Here is a 23,655-nt window from a genome sequence, read left to right as displayed (position 1 = left end):
CAGCCTTTTCAGTAGTTGCAGGGGCAACAGTCTGGATGATTGACTGATCTGGCCTTGTAACACTAACCAAAACGGCCTTGCTGTGCTGGTACTGCAAACGGCTGAAAGCAAGGGAAAACTACGGCCATAAGCTTTCCCAAGGGCATGCAGCTTTACTGTATGGTTAAATGATGATGGCGTCCTCTTGGGTAAAATATTCCAGAGGTAAAATAGTCCCCTATTCGGATCTCCGGGCGGGGACTACTCAAGAGGACATCGTTATCAGGAGAAAGAAAAATGGCGTTCTAGGGATCGGAGTGTGGAATGTCAGAGCCCTTGATCGGGCAGGTAGGTCAGAAAATTTAAAAAGGGAAATCGATAGGTTAAAGTTAGATATAGTGGGAATTAGTGAAGTTCGGTGGCAGGAGGAAGAAGACTTTTGGTCAGGTGAATACAGGGCTATAAACACAAAATCAAATAGGGGTAATGCAGGAGTAGGTTTAATAATCAATAAAAAAAATAGGAGTGTGGGTAAGCTACTACAAACAGCATAGTGAACGCATTTTTGTGGCCAAGATAGACGCGAAGCCCATGCCTACTACAGTAGTACAAGTTTATATGCCAACTAGCTCTGCAGATGATGAAGAAATTGATGAAATGTATGATGAGATAAAAGAAATTATTCAGGTAGTGAAGCGAGACCAAAATTCAATAACCATAGGTGACTGGAATTCGAGAGTAGGAAAAAGGAGAGAAGGAAACATAGTACGTGAATATGGATTGGGTGTAAGAAATGGAAGAGGAAGCCGTCTGGTAGAATTTTGCACAGAGCATAACTTAATCATAGCTAACACTTGGTTCAAGAATCATAAAAGAAGGTTGTATACATGGAAGAATCCTGGAGATACAAGAAGGTATCAGATAGATTATACAGGGTTATTACAAATAATTGAAGCGATTTCACAGCTCTACAATAACTTTATTATTTGAGATATTTTCACAATGCTTTGCACACACATACAAAAACTCATAAAGTTTTTTTAGGCATTCACAAATGTTCGATATGTGCCCCTTTAGTGATTCGGCAGACATCAAGCCGATAATCAAGTTCCTCCCACACTCGGCGCAGCATGTCCCCATCAATGAGTTCGAAAGCATTGTTGATGCGAGCTCGCAGTTCTGGCACGTTTCTTGGTAGAGGAGGTTTAAACACTGAATCTTTCACATCACTATGCGTGAAACTTGCCCGCACGCGTTCAACCGATTCTTTGCTCACTGCAGGCAGACCCGTTGATTTCCCCTTACAGTGGCATCCAGAAGCTTTAAACTGTGCATACCATCGCCGAATGGAGATAGCAGTTGGTGGATCTTTGTTGAACTTCGTCCTGAAGTGTCGTTGCACTGTTATGACTGGCTGATGTGAGTGCATTTCAAGCACGACATACGCTTTCTCGGCTCCTGTCGCCATTTTGTCTCACTGCGCTCTCGAGCGCTCTGGCGGCAGAAACTTGAAGTGCGGCTTCAGCCGAACAAAACTTTATGAGTTTTTCTACGTATCTGTAGTGTGTCGTGACCATATGTCAATGAATGGAGCTACAGTGAATTTATGAAATCGCTTCAATCATTTGTAATAGCCCTGTATAATGGTAAGACAGAGATTTAGGAATCAGGTTTTAAATTTTAAGACATTTCCAGGCGCAGATGTGGACTCTGACCACAATCTATTGGTTATGAACTGTAGATTAAAACTGAAGAAACTGCAAAAAGGTGGGAATTTAAGGAGATGGGACCTGGATAAACTGAAAGAACCAGAGGTTGTACAGAGTTTCAGGGAGAGCATAAGGGAACAATTGACAGGAATGGGGGAAAGAAATACAGTAGAAGAAGAGTGGGTAGCTCTGAAGGATGAAGTAGTGAAGGCAGCAGAAGATGAAGTAGGTAAAAAGATGAGGGCTAGTAGAAATCCTTGGGTAACAGAGGAAATATTGAATTTAATTGATGAAAGTAGAAAATATAAAAATGCAGTAAATGAAGCAAGCAACAGGGAATACAAACTTCTCAAAAATGAGATCGACAGGAAGTGAAAAATGGGTAAGCAGGGTTGGCTAGATTACAGATGTAAGGATGTAGAGGCTTATCTCACTAGAGGTAAGATAGATACTGCCTACAAGAAAATTAAAGAGACCTTTGTAGAAAAGAGAGCCACTTCTATGAATATCAAGAGCTCAGATGGAAACCCAGTTCTAAGCAAAGAAGGGAAAGCAGAAAGGTGGAAGGAGTATATAAAGGCTCTATACAAGGGCGATGATTTTGAGGACAATATTATGGAAGAGGATGTAGATGAAGATGAAATGGGAGATACGATACTGAGTGACGAGTTTGACAGAGCACTGAAAGACCTGAGTCGAAACAAAGCCCCGGGAATAGACAACATTCCATTGGAACTACTGACGGCCTTGGGAGAACCAGTCCTGATAAAACTTTACCATCTGGTGAGCAAGATGCATGAGACAGGCGAAGGCCCCTCAGACTTCAAGAAGAATATAATAATTCCAATCCCAAAGAAAGCAGGTGTTGACAGATGTGAAAATTACCGAACTATCAGTTTAATAAGTCACAGCTGCAAAATACTAACGCGAATTCTTTACAGACGAATGGAAAAACTGGTAGAAGCCGACCTCGGGGAAGATAAGTTTGGATTCCGTAGAAATGTTGGAACACATGAGGCAATACTGACCCTACGACTTATCTTAGAAAATAGATTAAGGAAAGGCAAACCTACGTTTCTAGCATTTGTAGACTTAGAGAAAGCTTTTGACAATGTTGACTGGAATACTCTCTTTCAAATTCTAAAGATGGCAGAGGTAAAATACAGAGAGCGAAAGGCTATTTACAATTTGTACGGAAACCAGATGGCAGTTATAAGAGTCGAGGGACACGAAAGGGAAGCTGCGGTTGGGAAGGGAGTGAGGCAGGGTTGTAGCCTCTCCCCGATGTTATTCAATCTGTATATTGAGCAAGCAGTAAAGGAAACAAAAGAAAAATTCGGAGTAGGTATTAAAATCCATGGAGAAGAAATAAAAACTTTGTGGTTCACCGATGACATTGTAATTTTGTCAGAGACAGCAAAGGACTTGGAAGAGCAGTTGAACGGAATGGACAGTGTCTTGAAAGGAGGATATAAGATGAACATCAACAAAAGCAAAACGAGGATAATGGAATGTAGTCCAATTAAGTCGGGTGATGCTGAGGGAATTAGTTTAGGAAATGAGACACTTAAAGTAGTAAAGGAGTTTTGCTATTTGGGGAGCAAAATAACTGATGATGGCCGAAGTAGAGAGGATATAAAATGTAGCCTGGCAATGGCAAGGAAAGCATTTCCGAAGAAGAGAAATTTGTTAACATCGAGTATAGATTTAAGTGTCAGGAAGTCGTTTCTGAAAGTATTTGTATGGAGTGTAGCCATGTATGGAAGTGAAACATGGACGATAAATAGTTTGGACAAGAAGAGAATAGAAGCTTTCGAAATGTGGTGCTACAGAAGAATGCTGAAGATTAGATGGGTAGATCACATAACTAATTAGGAGGTATTGAACAGAATTGGGGAGAAGAAGAGTTTGTGGCACAACTTGACAAGAAGGGACCGGTTGGTAGGACATGTTCTGATGCATCCAGGGATCAGAAATTTAGCTTTGGAGGGCAGCGATGAGGGTAAAAATCGTAGAGGGAGACCAAGAGATGAATACAATGAGCAGATTCAGAAGGATGTAGGTTGCAGTAAGTACTGGGAGATCAAGAAGCTTGCACAGGATAGAGTAGCCTGGAGAGCTGTATCAAACCAGTCTCAGGACTGAAGACCACTACAACAACAACAATGTACAGTGTGGAGCTAAGTGCTCACATATAATATAGACAGATTATTAACAAAATAATATAAAAGTTGGGAAAGAGAAATAAAAATATTCTTCCGTTTAAGAAGGGAATAAAAGATGACGGGTAAATTTGTAGACAGAAATTAGAAGTCCCAACAGCAATCTATTTCGGGTATGAGGGCTCAGTAGAACATCGAGCCTGTCTCAGCCGAGGTAGCATACCGTATTTGTACCTTCTTTGTTTACTTGAGTAATATAACGTGTGTTTACATGAGCATGTATTTCTATTACCTATTAATTACTGCTACTTGTTGCAAGGTTTGAGTACTTTATATAGGACGCTGCTATTCCAGTGTTCGTGTAACTGTAACTAGACTTAGCTCTATATGTCGTGTTTGTGTGTGTGTGTGTGTGTGTGTGTGTGTGTGTGTGTGTGTGTGTATGTGCGTGATGTTTGTGATGTTTGTTTAACAGGATTTATTTACCTTTCTCCATTTACGTTAGGCAGGTGTTATACAGGTGGCTGCTTTATAGATACGGTAATGATTGCTCTAAATCTATAAATCTTAGTATTGTCTTATATCTAGACCTGTATATGCATATCATTGTCTGTGTTGGTTTTAGTGCCTGAGTCTGCGTCTGTGTTTGTGACTGTGTCATTCCATGTGTTCTATTGTCATCTTTCTTGTGTGTGCACTGTAATTCTTGCGTATGGACATTCTTGTCTGTATGCTTTGCATAAGGTTCGTAACACTTCATCAAATATATTGTTCAGCACAGAAAAATTATCCAGTTGTCGTTTTATTTGTCCGATGTCGTCATACTCTGTCCTTGGTCTTATTTGTGTGTGTTGCAATATACTGTTACATGCTCAGGCGATCCATGTTTTCCACGTGTGCAAGTGTCTGTCAAGGCCGGGCGGGGTGGCCGAATGGTTCTAGGGGCTACAGTCTGGAACCGCGCGACTGGTACAGTCGCAGGTTGGAATCCTGCCTCGGGCATGGCTGTGTGTGATGTCCTTAGGTTAGTTAGGTTTAAGTAGTTCTAAGTTCTAGGGGACTGATGACCTCAGAAGTTAAGTCCCATAGCGCTCAGAGCCATTTGAACCATTTTTGAACAAGGAAGGTAAATGCTGTTTTTTTTTGTCTGTCTAGCTTAGACCAACACGGTGTATACAGGGTGTTACAAAAAGGTACGGCCAAACTTTCAGGAAACATTCCTCACACACAAATAAAGAAAAGATGTTATGTGGACATGTGTCCGGAAACGCTTAATTTCCATGTTAGAGCTCATTTTAGTTTCGTCGGTATGTATTGCACTTCCTCGATTCACCACCAGTTGGCCCAATTGAAGGAAGGTAATTTTGACTTCGGTGCTTGTGTTGACATGCGGTTGGTTGGTTGGTTGGTTGGTTTGGGGAAGGAGACCAGACAGCGTGGTCATCGGTCTCATCGGAATAGGGAGGGATGGGGAAGGAAGTCGGCCGTGCCCTTTCAGAGGAACCATCCCGGCATTTGCCTTGAGTGATTTAGGGAAATCACGGAAAACCTAAATCAGGATGGCCGGACGCGGGATTGAACCGACGTCCTTCCGAATGCGAGTCCAGTGTCTAACCACTGCGCCACCTCGCTCGGTTGACATGCGACTCATTGCTCTACAGTACTAGCATGAAGCACATCAGTACGTAGCATCAACAGGTTAGTGTTCATCACAAACGTGGTTTTGCAGTCAGTCCAATGTTTACAGATGCGGAGTTGGCAGATGCCCATTTGATGTATGGATTAGCACGGGGCAATAAACGTGGCGCGGGACGTTTGTATCGAGACAGATTTCCAGAACGAAGGTGTCCCGACAGGAAGACGTTCGAAGCAACTGATCGGCGTCTTAGGGAGCACGGAACATTCCAGCCTATGACTTTAGACTGGGGAAGACCTAGAACGACGAGGACACCTGCAATGGACGAGGCAATTCTTCGTGCAGTTGACGATAGCCCTAATGTCAGCGTCAGAGAAGTTGCTGCTGTACAAGGTAACTTTGACCACGTCACTGTATGGAGAGTGCTACGGGAGAACCAGTTGTATCCGTACCACGTACAGCGTGTGCAGGCACTATCAGCAACTGATTGGCCTCCACGGGTACACTTCTGTGAATGGTTCATCCAACAATGTGTCAATCCTCATTTCAGTGCAAATGTCCTCTTTACGGATGAGGCTTCATTCCAACGTGATCAAATTGTAAATTTTCACAATCAACATGTGTGGGCTGACGAGAATCCGCACGCAATTGTGCAATCACATCATCAACACAGATTTTCTGTGAACGTCTGGGCAGGCATAGTTGGTGATGTCTTGATTGGGCCCCATGTTCTTCCACCTACGCTCAATGGAGCACGTTATCATGATTTCATACGGGATACTCTACCTGTGCTGCTAGAACATGTGCCTTTACAAGTACGACACAACATGTGGTTCATGCACGATGGAGCTCCTGCACATTTCAGTCGAAGTGTTCGTACGCTTCTCAAGAACAGATTCGGTGACCGATGGATTGGTAGACGCGAACCAATTCCATGGCCTCCACGCTCTCCTGACCTCAACCCTCTTGACTTTCATTTATGGGGGCATTTGAAAGTTCTTGTCTACGCAACCTCGGTACCAAATGTAGAGAATCTTCGTGCTCGTATTGTGGACGGCTGTGATACAATACGCCATTCTCCATGGCTGCATCAGCGCATCAGGGATTCCATGCGACGGAGGGTGGATGCATGTATCCTCTCTAACGGAGGACGTTTTGAACATTTCCTGTAACAAAGTGTTTGAAGTCACGCTGGTACGTTCTGTTGCTGTGTGTTTCCATTCCATGATTAATGTGATTTGAAGAGAAGTAATAAAATGAGCTCTAACATGGAAAGTAAGCGTTTCCGGACACATGTCCACATAACATATTTTCTTTCTTTGTGTGCGAGGAATGTTTCCTGAAAGCTTGGCCGTACCTTTTTGTAACACCCTGTATATGCTGCGTACGGGACATGGTCGATGAGAGAATCAACCATGGCGCGCGTTGGATCGACATGCTTTAGCCTCATCCATTACCAGATACTGGGGAACAAGGAGTAGACGCGACATTCTTAATTTGTTGTACCCCATTCTCTTTGCCAGGTGTCATTCCGCCAACAGTTTAGTTGGCGCTTTTCTGTGGTTTCTTCTTCTGTTATTTCCAGTACGTCATCATGCCTGCCCCTCTTCAGCCTAAGCTGCCGCTCTTTGACGGATAATGATGTTAATGAGGCACACACCCAACACTACGCACAGTGCCTCCACCGATGCTGTGCCAAAAGCCCCGACGTCCTGCGCAGCTGCTTCTATGCTGACGCCTCAAATTATTTTTGTAGGTCACAAGGCACAGTCGATTAGCGCACGTGCTCGTCGTGTAACATCCACTGGACTCGAACTGGGCAATGTGAGATGTGTGAATTACCTTTAGAGGTAAAACTTCCCTGATATAGCGGTTCCTGTACGGGTCGCGTAGGAGACGAGATCGCACGATAGACAACGTCAAATCATCACCTTGCAATTTGTATGCTATGCCGCTCAACAATGCGGTCTGCCCGATTGCGTTCACCACAGTACTGGTGGACACGAATGTGGTCATCACCGTGGGACAAGTTGATGCAAGATTCGTCCGAAAACGCTAATTTTTACTACACAGCACGCCAGTAACAGCCAGTAAGGTCGAAGACCTGCAACGGTAGATGAGATAAATGAAAATTCACAGACTGCACTTCGCGCGATCCAGCAGGACGCGTACCAAGACTGCTTCCGGAAGTGGAACCGGCACTGGGCGCAGTGTGTCAATTGTGGAGGCGAGTATTTCGAAGGAGACCATGCACAGTAAGTAAAAGGCAAACGTAGAAAAATTTTGTGGATATAGTTCCGGCATTTTGTGAACAGACTTCGTACTGTACTTGTTACTGACAACAGTGATACCTGAATGCAGAGTCTCGCGGCGATAACATTGAATAAAATGTTCTCGGGTTTCCAACCGCGTCAATTGCTTAAAACTACACGAACTTTCGGCCAAGCACTCCTCGGCCATTGTAAAGAGGTATAACTGCCAGTGGGCTGTTGGTGCCCCCTTATATACGCTAGCTGCCGGCTGTGACGTCACTGGTGCCCGTGACACTGCCATATATGGGCATGTTTTGAGTCGGCGTTCGATGGATCAGAGAAATATCAGAATAAGACCACCGACGAAGAGCAGGAAAAGAAACTTGCTTTGCTGGCATTCCGTGACTCTGTGTCAGGTAAGATAAGCCGCCTGTTGAAAAGACACAAGATCAAATCAATCTTCAGGCCTCCAACGAAAATCCGTCAATTACTGAAACCAGTTAAAGACGCAGTAGGTCTCAGAACACCTGGCGTCTACGAAATACCTTGTGAGTGTGGCCAGAAGTACATCGGACAAACAGTGCGCACTGTGGAACAGCGCAGGGAAGAACATGAGAGGTATCCCCTACGCTATCCAGAGAAATCTGCGTTAGCTGAGCATGCGTTAGAAAACGGTCACCATATAAAATTTGACGATACCTCTGTCGTGGCTTGCACTAACGGCTTCTGGGACAGTTTAATAAACGAAACTATTGAAATAAAAATTACCGCAAACACCCTGAATAGAGACGGTGGCTTGCAGTTCAGCGCTGCGCGGGATCCAGCGAGCGCGCGACTGAAGAGGGCACATCCAAGGCCGACTCAAAACATGTCCATATATGGCAATGTCACGGGCACCAGTGACGTCACAGCCGGCAGCTAGCGTATATAAGGACGCACCAACAGCTCATTGGCAGTCACACCACTTGACAATGGCCAAGAGGAGCTTGGCCGAAAGCTCGTGTAGTTTTAAGCAATTGACGCGGTTGGAAACCCGAGAACATTTTATTCAACAGTGATACCTGCTTTACTCTTCGCCCTTGAGCTTGCATTTAGCACTGCTCCGACCTGCGTCGGTTTTGTTTTTCCAGCTGTGTGAGTTGTAGGTTAAGTAACACGCAGTAGTATGGATAGGTTTACTGAAGAAGACTTGGCCATTATGCGTCTCGTGTATAGTTTCACTGAATGCAACGGAGGAGCCGTAGAACCTATGGTAAGCTGTTCCCGCAGCGGCAACCAATGCTCAGAAAATATCCCTGAGCAATCTTAGAAATGTTGTCAGTGGAGTTTCGTTTCACCGTGAAGTCATAAACTGACCAGCAGATGAAAGCGTGTGGAAAACCATAGCTCGTTTTCAGGTTCCTACAGAAGTTACAACTTAAAAAATATTCAACAACTTGCTTAACGTATTTTTCTACCGTATGTTCGGCTCTTTCTTAAACGCGTTACACGATTAATGATAACCAAAATGGTCTCTCAGTTTATTGTCAAACGAAAGTTAACGCAAATGTTGACGGGAACAAATTTTTCTGTGAATTTGCTACTATTTATGACGACATTTTCCCAAGATGGTCTCTCGAGTTCTATGTAACGCAAAGTGTCCATTAACAGCTACTGTGCATGTAACTTACCCTAGAAACAAATTGATGGATAGTAGTGCCAAACAAATGTCAATAATAAGAACGAAATAGTTCCCTCTACTTCCTCCAGCACTGTAAATTTGCCTTTGAGACATTCTTCGTCCGCAGACCGCAGTAGGTTTCTTAAGTTTGCAGATTTATAACAAACAGTTTATAAAAAAATGTAGAAAACATGTAAATAAAGAAGCGTACAATCAAAGATAAATTAACAGTTATATTTTCCGCAAATATTTAGCTTTAAACAGTCGATCAAACATGTCTAGTATAATTTAAAATGTTACCTTCACTGAATTATTACACGCATGTAAGTGCTGTAATATTTCGGTGACGATCTGTCCTTGAGCACTTGAGTCTTCTTTTCTCATTGCTCTATCCACAAGTTTTGTGATATTTTTATAAAAATGCGTAATAAAGTGCTGTAGGTATTCCTCGTGTGTTTCCGTGTCTAAACCTTCACGTCCAATCCATTCGACAGTATACCTGTAAACATATTCACTGTAAGTAACACGAAGCTACACCAGATCATCAGCATGCTAAAGACTTTCTGTGAAACTACTTACCGTTGTAAGTTCGTAGACTCAATTTTATTTGGCAGACGTTCGTCCCTGAGATTTGCCAAAAGTCTCGAGGCCTCATTGTCTAAACTTCTGTTTAGAATGTCTAAGAACAATGAAGCTTTCTTCAAATTTTGTAAGTTTATGTTATTTATATATCTCACATAGGCCAGGCAATGATTTTTAGTATTCTTAACGTTCAAGATACCATTTATAACTTCTCTCTCTGTCACTGAAAACGAAAGATTCCATTCTTAGTTCTTAGATGTTTCTTATAATTAAGGTTTATGTAACAACTAAGAAAATTGGGCGTAATGATATAAAAGTGGTTTTTGAAAGACTAATGCAAGTTTGTGCACTGATTGACTTTATTTTGCCTAAAATTTGCTTTTGAGGTCGTTTAAGGCATTATAAACATATTGAAAATAGAGAAAAATGTCTTCATCTAAATGCTGTAAAGGTGCAATGCCTTTCACCAATGTGTTCCAATTATCACTTTATCCATGATTCTTCCATAACGCTCCACAAAGTGGAAACTTCTGTGGGCCAAGATGGTATAAAATACTAAGGACATTGTGAAATAATTGGAATTTTTATTCAATAATGAATTTTTAGCTTCATTACAGTCGTTATCCAAATTGGTATCCACTGTATTTACACATTATTCACACCAATCTCGGAATTTTCCATCAGAGTTGTGTAAATTCTAAAACGTTATTTAGGAAAGTCGTCTTTATATTCGTCTGCAGAGTGGAGGTCATGCTTGACTTATTATGCAAATTAAATCATGCCTGATTTCACAAACTTATGTAATGTGAATCAACAGTATTACGAACAATGTTTTACAAAGAAAGCATAAATACTATAGAAATAAAAACCGACTCTTGAAGAATAGGGAAACTTCTCGATGAATTTCACAATATAAAAAAGTTATTTTCATCGGACCGTGGAACAGAGCTGATAATTTACAATACTGATTTTTAATATGAATGACATAAATGAATTTTCAGATATTATTTAAACTCATCCCACATACTGACTTTCTACGTTGCTACTCAAATAAAGCCTGTCTTCCAGGCTGCATAACAACAGTGGGACAATGTTGTTTCCAAATTACAACACAACTTTGTTTCTAAACGAATATGATACCAAATAAATTACAAATACGAACATGAAGAGTTAAAATTAAAGAAAAATAGTGGAATAGTTTACTACCTCATTCACTACCTAAGTCGTGGCAAATCCGTGTTGAGTGGACGTATAATGTTCTCCAAATCCAACAAGAAAGACAGTTTCTCAAAGAAATAATAAAGCGTATTAGGGGAATAAAATAATTTTGAATTTCAGAATTCAGATCAGATGCTCTGATACGAGCTTTTACAAATCAAATAGTCTTTGGATATGTCATTAAATAATTTCATTCGAGATAGCTTACAGACAAGTTCAAAATCCAGCTGCATTCGCTGTTGAACGGAACGAGTGCCATGAGATGTACATAGTGATATCTCGTGTAATGTTTTAAGTTGCAGCCGGCATGTGTGGCCTAGCGGTTCTAGGCGCTTCAGTCTGGAACCGTGCGACCGCTACGGTCGCAGGTTCGAATCCTGCCTCGGGCATGGACGTGTGTGATGTCCTTAGGTTAGTTAGGTTTAAGTAGTTCTAAGTTCTAGGGGACTGATGACGTCAGATGTTAAGTCCCATAGTGCCCAGAGCCATTTGAACCATTTTAACGTTGCAAGCAACGACACTCGTTAATCAACAACATTGACGCAGAAAGAATCGCATAGAGCAGTGGTCGTCTAACTATAGCAGCAAGCAGTCCAAATCAAGTATTCAACCGGCCCTCGGCTCTCAGCCGTATTTTAAAGTAAAATGCATCTAGCAAATAACAGACGAATGGAAAAACGACAACTAACGTTGAGAGCTTTATTTCCTGCTCAGTAACAAACAAAAATAATCACAGAGGCAGTAATATTTTAAAATGCACCTAATTTTAATTGATGTTAGTGAATTCGGCCGTGAGCTGAGTACAGTTGGTCGCTTACATCGTGGGTAAAGAGGTAAGTAGCACGCCTACTGTGAAATTACAAGATGTGAGACAAAAAAATGGTTCAAATGGTTCTAAGCGCTATGGGACTTAACATCTGAGGTCATCAATCCCCTAGACTTAGAACTACTTAAACCTAACTAACCTAAGGACATCACACACATCCATGCCCGAGGCAGGATTCGAACCTGCGACCGGAGCGGTCGCGCGGTTCCAGACTGTAGCGCCTAGAGCCGCTCGGCCACACAGGCCGGCGATGTGAGACAGGGAATGTTTTATTTTGTCTTTTAGTAATGACAACTCAGGCGCATGTGCGACTCGAACCGATCAGCTGCTATGGTGTTAATTTTGACACGGAAATAACACGGATTCGTGAATGCGCATTATAGAGACAGTCATCCTCGAATGCAGTACATATTTGTAGTAAGGACTATGAAATTAAATCCAGGTTGTTGTGATACAACACAATGATTAGAAGAAAAATAACATTCAAAGCATTTAGTACACATTTTTGATAGTGTCACGTATTGTATAACGTATTTAAATTCAAATAAATTGCAGTTGCTGTTATTAATAAATTAATCGTTTGCTCACACAGACAACATGACAACCCTTCGTCAAGCAATTCAGCAACTACAATATCACATCTTTAGCGTCTCTGAAATAGAGAATAGGCGACACGAAGTGTTCCGAATGATGCCGACTTGTAACAGTCAGTATTGGGGGCAATGCCGGGTTAGCCGGGTTAGCCGCGTAGCAAGAGTTAGCGAATTATACGGGCCCCCGCACATTGGATGGGTGGGAGGGGTAGGGGGGCGACTCCACGCCTGGGTACATAAAAAGAAGTTAAATACGAATGGTATTCTAGGTTGCGTGTGTACTACGTTCACCGGGTTCCACATCACTATGTTGCCATGTAAACTGCGTACAGAGCCGATTTATCGGCTTATCGACTAATCCAGTAATCGCTCCTCGGCTCTCGCTGTCGAAAATGTGATCTGCGGACAATTATTTACTCACGTTCGGAAACACGTCGTTCTGCTCATCCACTTAGTTTTATTTACTCACTACTCATGTAGTTGTTCCACATTTCCGCTCATCATGTTCTATATGTGGTATCATTGCCCATCAATACCACAAATAACCCAACAGATTCAGTCACTGAAGTTGGCAATGATCAGTTCAGCAGCGCGCCAGAGAGATATTACTTGAAAATCTACTTGTTACTGAGTCCAGATATGGCAATGGAGTGCTTCACTGATGATTTCATGGCAGTTACCTCTGGCGACTGGATATGGGAAGACGGGGAGTACGTGTTGAAACAGACCCCTGCAATAGTAAAATTTACCGACTATGTTTTCGACACATATATATCCACCGAACACTTGCTCACCTGCAACCATACCATGAAAAGTTCTGAAGCTTTTCATTCTAAACTGAACGGTTCGTTTTATTCTGCCCATCCTTCTGTCTGCCGTCTTGCGGGGATTCTTCTTGGGGTGCAAGCAGACACATACGTGAAAATCACGAGTGCAAACAGTGCGAAGCGGCCAACTGTTGAGAAGGAAGCATTTTTACGGGAGCGGATGTCAGACTTGAAGAAAAAAGTATTCGATCGATTCGGTTTTGTTAAAAGAGTTAGCTTCAAGTTTTTGTTCAAAGAACTGAAGAAGAATAAACTGGACGACTTATTTTTGACGATTTAATGTTTTTCAGTTATGTACTTGTTGACTGACCTTTTAGTTGTTACTTCGGTGGCGAATATGGGAGACAATCAGCCAACATTCTCGGCTGTCTCTCGGGTAACGCTAAATGGGTGGCCAATCCCCTGTCCGCAGTTCAAATGACTCCAGTTTATCCCTGTCCACAGTTCACACAATTAACAGAGGGCTGTCGCAATTCACAAGCCGTGGTATTCTACCTACCGATCAATAGAAAGACGGTGGTGTCCAAATCTACAATGAGTTCATTGCTAGAAGCGAGCGCTGGTCACACCATACACTATTCTGACACTCCACTCCTTTTCACGTTTGTCAGACATCAGCAAAAACATCCTGTGAATGCATTAGCGTCTCTAGAATGGATCCTTATTCTAGGAGAGAGCACATTGGTGTTTAGCTGTACACAATTTGTTTAATTTCAGAATTATTGTCAAAGAAGTACACGAATTTGCATATAAGTAGGTTGTGACATGACAATGTTAGGACAGTTGTCAAGATTACGCATTACTTCCTGTTTAGCCGAAATTACACTCAACACAACAATATCAAATTTAAATAGAAGGTTCTCTACAAGTTGAAGTTGTCCAATATTACAACAAATCATCCGATTCCGGTTCTAAATTCGGTACTATTTAGCATGACAATCAAGTCTACGGAGGAGGGTTAGTTTTTGTGACAAGATGAGAAAATGATTACTAAAGGTTGCTCGAGTTCACAGTGGACGCAAGCTGGTGAACCAACAAGTTTCGCCTCTTCTAGCGGCATTTACCTTAGCTGCGATGAGCTGTCAGCTGCAGGACTGCTCTCGCCCTCTGAAAATGCTATAAAAATGGCAAATCAAAATCTTTACTGATTTTGTCAGCAGAAACTGTCCTATGTTTCTCGTTAGGCGAGAAAACATGCACTCATCCCTAGTCCGGAAATATGGCGATATACACGTGCATAGATGGAGCAGCGTGTATACTACAATGCCCTCTCAGCTCTCACAACAACAATTAACTATGAGGCTGTTTCGTTTCTCCGCTGCTGGAGCTCCACGACTCTTCAGCTAATTTCTCGCTGAATGTCACCCGAAGTGAACGCAGTGTTCACACAAAATTCCTCTTTTGGCGTCGTACAGAGCGTGATGCACCCTGTTCTACACTTGATGCTGGTCAGAGGAGAGTCCCTGAAGTTTTCGGTCTTGTGTCTTTCGTAGCAAACTGTACCCCACCTGTGCCCTTCCGTGTTTCACGTCACAGCTTTTTCAGACCAATGGGAACGTTCCTTTCATCTTGTGGAAACTACCTCTGCCAATCACAAAGGGCCTACCTTTAAACTGCGTCGAAATTTCGCCCTTTTCTACTCCTTTCGAGTTTATTCCAGCCAATCGGACATCTCGTGCCCACTGGCCCGCTACCTGCTCTCTTCGATGTATCGCCCAGTGCGTTCGTTGTCCCTTTCGCCATGGGTCACCAGTCCCTTTTTAAAAGCGCTCCGTTGTACTTGGTCCGTGACGGCGCAACTCACATCTGCCCTTAAACTAAAACGTTTCCTCCAGCAGCTTTTTTCACCTTTAGCTAACTGACATGTAGGATTTGGGTTTGGTGTGCTAATACCGTCGAATCAGGTGTCATCCGTTTGCATTACTTGCCGTACATTTTAATAGGCCAATCTGCTCATTACGCTGAAGTATGTGAAGTGACATACTCATCTACTTGTTATGACATATAAAATATTTCATGTAAGGTGTGAAATTGACATTCATTCAATCTACCACCTTACACTATGTGTCATAAGTTGATAACATTTACAGGGAATTCTGTAGTGCTGTCCGAGCTAGTCGTAATAAGTCGATCAATTAGGATAGGGTTCTAATGATTACTAATAAGAAAGTAATTAATGGATACCGTATTTATTTTTGTAAGTCTACTATTACACTCGTTCATTCCTCCCTTGGTGTACCTATTTTTCTTACAGTACCTTTGATACGTGCCATCTAGAGTGAAAATTGCTTTCCTGTTGTGGATTATTGTTGTATAAGATGTAGTTTCGCGGTTCCTGCGTTTCTTTTGTGTCTTTGTTTCTTTACTAGTCGCTGTGGAGTAATAGGATACAATACTACTGTTTATCAACAGTAGAAGATGTTAAAGGACTGAAATATAATTTTACCTACTGACTGCGAAATTTGCTAACAGGAAAATGAGAAACACTGAAGAATAAGGTAAGCTAGTTTATGTACGGTACAAAGTTAAAAAAAAAAAACTAAGTAGGTTCTATGTGTAACGCATATATGAATGTGGGTATCAACTAGCAAATTCTCAAAAATAAGCAGCTTTCACTCGGTTAACAGTCGGCAGAAATCATCTACATTTGGATCGGACTTCCTTAACTTTTGTGCAAAAAGGTGTGCAGTATACTGCTGCATCCATTTTCAATAAGCTGCCACTCGAATTCAAAAATCTTAGCAGTAATCCACGCGCTTTCAAATCGAAACTGAAGAGTTTCTTCATGAGTCACTCCTTCTATTCTGTCGAGGAGTTCCTTGAAAAATTAAGCTGATTCTTATTTATTGCTGATAGTGTTTACTTAAACTTATGGACTGACATTTTTCAGGTTCATGATCGTTTATTTTTATCAGTTATTCAAATGGCTCTGAGCTCTATGGGACATAACATCTGAGGTCATCAGTCCCCTAGAACGTAGAACTACTTAAACCTAACTAACCTAAGGACATCACACACATCCATGCCCGAGGCAGGATTCGAACCTGCGACCGTAGCAGTCGCGCGGTTCCGGACTGAAGCGCCTAGAACCGTATCTGTTATTAGTTTTATGTTGTAATTTCATGTACTGACACGTTCCATGACCGTGGAGATTTGCTCCTCAATTTGGCCCTACGGAACTTGACGTGTACATAAAATAAATAAATAAATCTTATGCTACTTCTGTGGACGAATTTTCCTCATGCCCGCCCTTAAACGTCTTAGAACATCACGACAGAACTTTTTATTGACCATCTGACATATCATCAAGGACTTTATGTAACTGTTCACTTTTAATGCTTATTTCGGTTAGGTGAAAGACTCTTCGATTGTGACGATTACTGCTTCATTTAGGAGTCATAGCCATAAATCCACCTTTCATTACCAGCATCAACCTTTGAAAGAATGTATGGATCGCCCTGGAGTAGTCGTGTCACAAACTTCGTAGCAATCCTTCTCGTGTTCAGTGCTTCTCACAGAATAAGTTGCAATGCACCACAACTTATTACCAAGATATTGCAGAGGTCTTGGATGGTCTATCTACGATCTTGAAGTCAGGTCTTTCACTTGTTCGTTATTTGTAGAAACGCTTACACTTGTCGTGATTATTGATCTGACATGAAGCGTTGTTTCCAAAAGCTTGGTTCAACATTAAGTGCATTTCAGCAGCAGTTTTCCTGAGTTTAAAACCATCTTTATACAGGCACGCCGTACTTTCACGTTAGCCACAGCAAAACTTCAGTTTCCCGGAAACACTACAATGGAAAACATGCTCACCAACAGCTAACCGCCGGCCGGAGTGCCCGTGCGGTTCTGGGCGCTACAGTCTGGAGCCGAGCGACCGCTACGGTCGCAGGTTCGAATCCTGCCTCGGGCATGGATGTGTGTAATGTCCTTAGGTTAGTTAGGTTTAATTAGTTCTAAGTTCTAGGCGACTGATGACCTCAGAAGTTAAGTCGCATAGTGCTCAGAGCCATTTTTTGAACAGCTAACCACTGCAGTCAGCTCGCAAACACTTTCTAAACTGATCCAAAAGATACAAGGGACAAAAATTTAAATTCAAAATAGGGAAACTATTAGATACTATTTGGTACCAAAAACCAAATTTCACTGATATCGGTGCCTGGCCACAAACTTTTCAGCTTGCCCTCGTAGTAATGTGAAGCTGTACAGTAATGCACTACATGACCTCACAGTGCCATTGGATTACCTAGTTCGTTCTACAAGCAAACTTAAGAAACGTCACTGCATGGTAATTCCAACAACAATACCAATAACAATATGATAGGCTCAAGCAGTACTAACCAGACATGAAGTAGTTGTGCATGGTATCCTTGTCAATCTTCTCTGCACTGTAGAGCGCATGCGCCGCCTTGCGCAGCAGCTTCTGCATGCGGGCCAAAGTGTCCCACCACAGCGCCTGGTCGTGCTGTTGTAGCTTCGGCACCCTCTGCGGACACATTACACCTCGCACACACATGTACACATTTCATTGTTTTAGAGAAAACATAATACTGATCCTACACGTTTTGGTTACCACTTACAGTTTAACAGAATTACTCGGGTAATGTCATACTAACTTAGTACAGTGAAAAACACGAAATTGAGGTTACCGCATTAATTTTTCGTCTTTCCTCGCCCTCTGCCCTACAATCCAAAAATTCCAACGATCCCTCAAAATCCACCTCAATCAGTATACCTTCTGAGGCAACCAACGGCCCCATTCAAAACCCAGCCAACAATTCTAATACGAACCACGCGTAGCTTCGGCCTCCATCACTTCTATCTCAACATTTATAACCGTTCTATTCAGCTAACTAGTACACTAAAATATCTTGGACTAACCTCCGACCGGCAATTAACGTGGAAAATGCCACCTAATAACTATCGTACAGAAAGCTTGCAATATACTAACTGGCTGAACTTGAGGATTACACCCATCCACTGTCCTTCTCACCTACAAATCCTGATAGGACCCATCCTCTCCTATGCAAATTTTTCATGGGTATTAGCTCCCACTAATTTTTATGAGTACCTACAAATCCTTGAACTGACGCATTCCACCTTGCTTTCCACAACCGTTTACCCTCCCTCACGTGGATCCTTTACCAGCTCATCAAATTCCCACCCCCTCCCTCACCCACATCGAACGTCTCTATATATCCTACGCTATCTGCCAACTAGATTCCAATAACTCCATATCGGGGCTCCCCTTTCCCTCTTCCCTTTTCATCTCCCCCATCCCTTTTCCTCTTGATACTACGGTTCTGCCCACCCATCAGACTCCTCATCCTCTATCTACTCACGATCCACCTCAACACCTACGTTTATCTTCATGATTTTTTTCTTAAATTCCTTGCGTGTTTTTGTACATAGTGGGTGTGGTGTCACCGCCAGACGCCACACTTGCTAGGTGGTAGCTTAAATCGGCCGCGGTCCATTTAGTACATGTCGGACCCGCGTGTCGCCACTGTGTGATCGCAGACCGAGCGCCACCACAAGGCGGGTCTCGAGTTACGGAATAGCACTCTCCCCAGTTGTACGACGACTTTGCTAGCGACTACACAGACGAAGCCTTTCTCTCATTTGCCGAGAGACAGTTAGAATAGCCTTCAGCTAAGTCCATGGCTACGACCTAGCAAGGCGCCAATTGTAACAGTGCATGTATCTTACGAGTCTCATTTGTATAGTCAAGAGAGATGTATCACAAGGAGTGATTAAAAGTTAAGTATATTCCAAAGCTACGTATTTTCTTTATAGCAGTCATAACGTATCCTGTTCCAGACTTGACGCCAGTCGGCGTGTGTGTACGCGTGCCTTTCGGCTCCCTTCTCAGTGTGGCGTAGCTAGCTTATTACGCCACAACAGTGGGTGTAGTCTCGCGTTTTAGTTACTGTAACGTATAGATTCGCGTAGTGTGTATCGCAATTGCCATTTGTTTTGTTTCCATCCGTCCAAGATTCTCATGTAACATGCCTAAGAGGGCGCGCTGATAAGTAATCCTCCGAACTTTTTAAAGCTTTTTAAATAAAACAAACGTTATTAACAGTTTACATTTTTCTTCTTCATGTCTACATATTTATTTCTCGACGTCGTCACATTTCTCCCAACGAGAAACCACTTTGTTGATAGCATCATTGTACAATATTTGGATTTGTTGACAGAGCCAAAACCTCACCTCTGCTTGCACCGCTTCATCACTATGAGAGTGAAGTCCTCGGAGGTGTTCTTTAAGTTCTGGAAACAGATGAAAAGCGGATGGGGCCAATCGGGACTGTATGGAGGATGATGGATGACTGTGAACTATAGGCGTCGGATTGTTGCAGATGTTGCAGCACTCGTGCGTGGTGTAGCATTGCCATGCTGAATAAAAGGGTGCTCCGTGTGTGGACGAACTCTTCGAATTCGAAACTTGATTACAGTACGCTGTTTCTCACGCAGCGACATAGTTACGTTACCCACCGCCATGTTACAATCTACAATTCGGAGCCCGCTAGCGGCAGGGGGTTGTAAATATGTAGCCACGAAAAATAATGCGCAGAGTGTTAATAACATTTGTTTTATTTAGAAAGGTATGAGAGTTTTCATATAAAATTTTGGTGGCATTACGTTTCATGGCGCCGCGCGGAGTGGCCGTGCGGTTTGAGGCGTCACGTCACGGACTGCGTGGCCCCTCCCGCCGGAGGTTCGAGTCCTCCCTCAGGCATGTGAGTGTGCATTGTTCTTAGTATAAGTTAGTTTAAGCAGTGTGTAAGTCTAGAGACCGATGACCTATGCAGTTTGGTCTCTTAGGAATTCACACACATTTGAATCTTTCATGGCACTATAAGGTCTTTACTCACTGGCTGTCAGCCACACACGCTCTCCATTTGAAAACGGTGTTTCAGATGTCACGAAAAGCTGCCAATTGTTATAGCAATTTGGACATGTCACCGACGATCAGACGCTTAGAAATCGTACACACCACACACTGCAGGGCTTCACCCTGCTGATAATTGTCGCGAAAAGTGTGACTGAGTCTTTACAAACTTGAAAATAAATCTGTAGTTTCAACTGCACTTTAGTAAATATAAAAGGGCATGAATTTACAACAGGATAAAAATCCGAGACCTGACAACTGCCTTCTCTCGCACCTTGTAAAATTCAGTTCATAAATGTTCACTCAAGTTTACGGCAATTGGAATAGTGAAGGTGTTCGTTTATCAAGCACACTGGTAGATAGCCCATAAAACCGCGTGCCTCCAACCATTCTGTGCTCTACATCCTATAATAACAGGGAGCTATGTTCAACGACTGTTCAGTAATGATAAAAATGATTCAATTTAAACACTGTTTATTTCGCTTACGGCAATTACTTGGGGCCTCATTAGTCTCACTACGTTCTTAAACCCACTTCCTGTTTAGCCAAATATATCAGTTATTTTCACTTAGTCCCCACTGGGTCAATGTTAATTACTTCGTTGCGTCAAAAAGATATGTTGAAGAATCCTTCCGATATCCAAGACTTTGAACACGATCGCGTACAGATTGAATGCACATTGTCCCGTTAACGAATGGGGACACGGCACGCTCTAAAGAACTGCATGTTTGGATTTTCCGATTACAAAAAAATCTAAATAATGATAGTGATGCAAAACGTTTTTTGAGCATTAGATATTTCTCTAGAACGAATTTTCACTCTGCAGTGCTGACATGAAACATCTTGGCAGACTGAAATTGTGTGCCGGCCAGGTCTCAAGCCTGAAGTTCGGCAAGTAGAAGATGATGGCCGGGCGGAAGGAAAGCTGTAAGGATGAGTTCTGACTCGTTCTTGGGTATGGTTCAAATGGCTCTGAGCACTATGGGACTCAACTGCTGAGGTCATTAGTCCCCTAGAACTTAGAACTAGTTAAACCTAACTAACCTAAGGACATCACAAACATCCATGCCCAAGGCAGGATTCGAACCTGCGACCGTAGCGGCCTTGCGGTTCCAGACTGCAGCGCCTTTAACCGCACGGCCACTTCGGCCGGCCGTTCTTGGGTAGCTCAGTTGCTAAAGCACTTGCTCACGAAAGGCAAAGGTCCTACGTACAAGCCCTGGTTGGGCACACAGTTTTAATCTGCCAGTATGCTTCATTTTATATTTCTGTTTTATTTGTAATAAATGGATATTCTGCTACAAAAAATAAAACCTCAACTAAAAAACACATTGCGTGCACGGAGAACCGTGTAGTTCCTGTATTGCGTCCGAGTAATTTAACGTATTTGCTGTATGAATTGAGAAACAGCACTGGCAGCCAGCTTTCGCCAGGAGGAGAATGAGCAGGTTGTTGACCTTGTTGTTGAAGTTGATGAGTATGGAAGAGATGGGCTGCAGCACGGAGACTGGCGGCACGGCGTTGCTGTCCTTACGGTACCACGTGTCCAGCAGCGATACGTCGTTCCCCGTGTTGGCCAACTCGTCCCGCAGCATCTGCAGTTCCGATGAGATGATGTACGTCGGGATCGGCCGGTAGCCGTACTTCTGGCCCAGGAACACCTTGCACACAAACGCACGTCTCAAAAAAAAAATGCTACACTGTTCATACTTCTCAGCTAAAATGCTCATGTTTCCGTAAGCGTGAGTTTTGTCGACCAACTGTAAACAGCGACACTCGAATCCATACTTTATGGCTGCAGCAAGGGCATGGGGAAATGTGGTCAAGAGGATGAGGCCGCAATATTAGAACTATTTTCCATGCATAGGAAAACCTGAGTGTGGCTTAGTGTTTAAAAGGGTAACCGTAAGGCTGCATATCCAAAGGCCCTGGGTTCATTTTTCGGTTGGTCCAAGGTTCTTTTCCTGCCATGTATCGCTTATTTTACCTCTGACGACGATTTTCATACGCAAAAAATTTCAACTTGCAATGCAGGCGGAGACCACGTCGAACTGAAGGTCCTCCAGCAACTCGCTGGCTATATACACTACTGGCCATTAAAACTGCTACACCAAGAAAAAATGCAGATGATAAACGGGTATTCATTGGACAAATATATTATACTAGAACTCACATGTGATTACATTTTCACGCAGTTTGGGTGCACAGATCGTGAGGAATCAGTACCCATAACAACCACCTCTGGCCCTAATAACGGCCTTGATACGCCTGGGCATTGAGTCAAACAGAGCTTGGATGGCGTGTACAGGTACAGCTGCCCATGCAGCTTCAACACGAAACCACAGTTCATCAAGAGTAGTGACGGGCGTATTGTGACGAGCCAGTTGCTCGGCCACCACTGACCAGACGTTTCCGATTGGTGAGAGATCTGGAGAATGTGCTGGCCAGGGCAGCAGTCGAACATTTTATGTATCCAGAAAGGCCCGTACAGGACCCGCAACATGCGGTCGTGCATTATCCTGCTGAAATGTACGGTTTCGCAGGGATCGAATGAAGAGTAGAGCCACGGGTCGTAACACATCTGAAATGTAACGTCCACTGTTCAAAGTGCCGTCAATGCGAACAAGAGGTGACCGAGACGTGTGATACACTGGCCGGGTGATACGCAAGTGTGCCGATGACGAATACACGCTTCCAATGTGCGTTCACCGCGATGACGCCAAACACGGATGCGACCATCATGATGCTGTAAACAGAACCTGGATTCATCCGAAAAAATGGCGATTTGCCATTCGTGCACCCAGGTTCGTCGTTGAGTACATCATTGCAGGCGCTCCTGTCTGTGATGCAGCGTCAAGGGTAAACGCAGCCATGGTCTCCGAGCTGATAGTCCATGCTGCTGCAAACGTCGTCGAACTATACGTGCAGATGGTTGTTGTCTTGCAAACATCCCTGTCTGTTGACTCAGGGATCGGGACGTGGCTGCACGATCCGTTACAGCCATGCGGATAAGATGCCTGTCATCTCTACTGCTAGTGATACGAGGTCGTTGGGATCCAGCACGGCGTTCCGTATTACCCTCCTGAACCCACCGATTCCGTATTCTGCTAACAGTCATTGGATCTCGACCAACGCGAGCAGCAGTGTCACGATACGATAAACCGCAATTGTGACAGGCTACGATCCGACCTTTATCAAAGTCGGAAACGTGATGGTACGCATTTCTCCTCCTTACACGAGGCATCACAACAATGCTTCACCGCGCAACGCCGGTCAACTGCTGTTTGTGTATGAGAAATCTATTGGAAACTTT

The 23,655-nt window shown here is 43.1% G+C and overlaps 1 protein-coding gene across 1 annotated transcript in view; it reads right to left on the bottom strand.

Annotated features, from left to right (window-relative positions):
- Window positions 1–23,655, bottom strand: part of LOC126470752 (NACHT and WD repeat domain-containing protein 2) — a 312,185-nt gene that overhangs the window by 232,589 nt on the left and 55,941 nt on the right. Inside the window, exons 4-7 of the mRNA XM_050098758.1 lie at window positions 21,800–22,003; window positions 17,789–17,933; window positions 9,978–10,203; window positions 9,699–9,897 (exon numbers count right to left, since the gene is read on the bottom strand). Of these exons, the coding sequence (XP_049954715.1) occupies window positions 9,699–9,897; window positions 9,978–10,203; window positions 17,789–17,933; window positions 21,800–22,003 (774 nt within the window). The remainder of the gene's footprint in view (window positions 1–9,698; window positions 9,898–9,977; window positions 10,204–17,788; window positions 17,934–21,799; window positions 22,004–23,655) is intronic.

The sequence above is a fragment of the Schistocerca serialis genome, chromosome 3 (assembly GCF_023864345.2).
Source record: "Schistocerca serialis cubense isolate TAMUIC-IGC-003099 chromosome 3, iqSchSeri2.2, whole genome shotgun sequence".
NCBI lineage: Eukaryota > Metazoa > Arthropoda > Insecta > Orthoptera > Acrididae > Schistocerca > Schistocerca serialis.
Note: the sequence above shows the minus strand (reverse complement) of the source record. Positions and strands in the feature narration are given on the sequence as shown.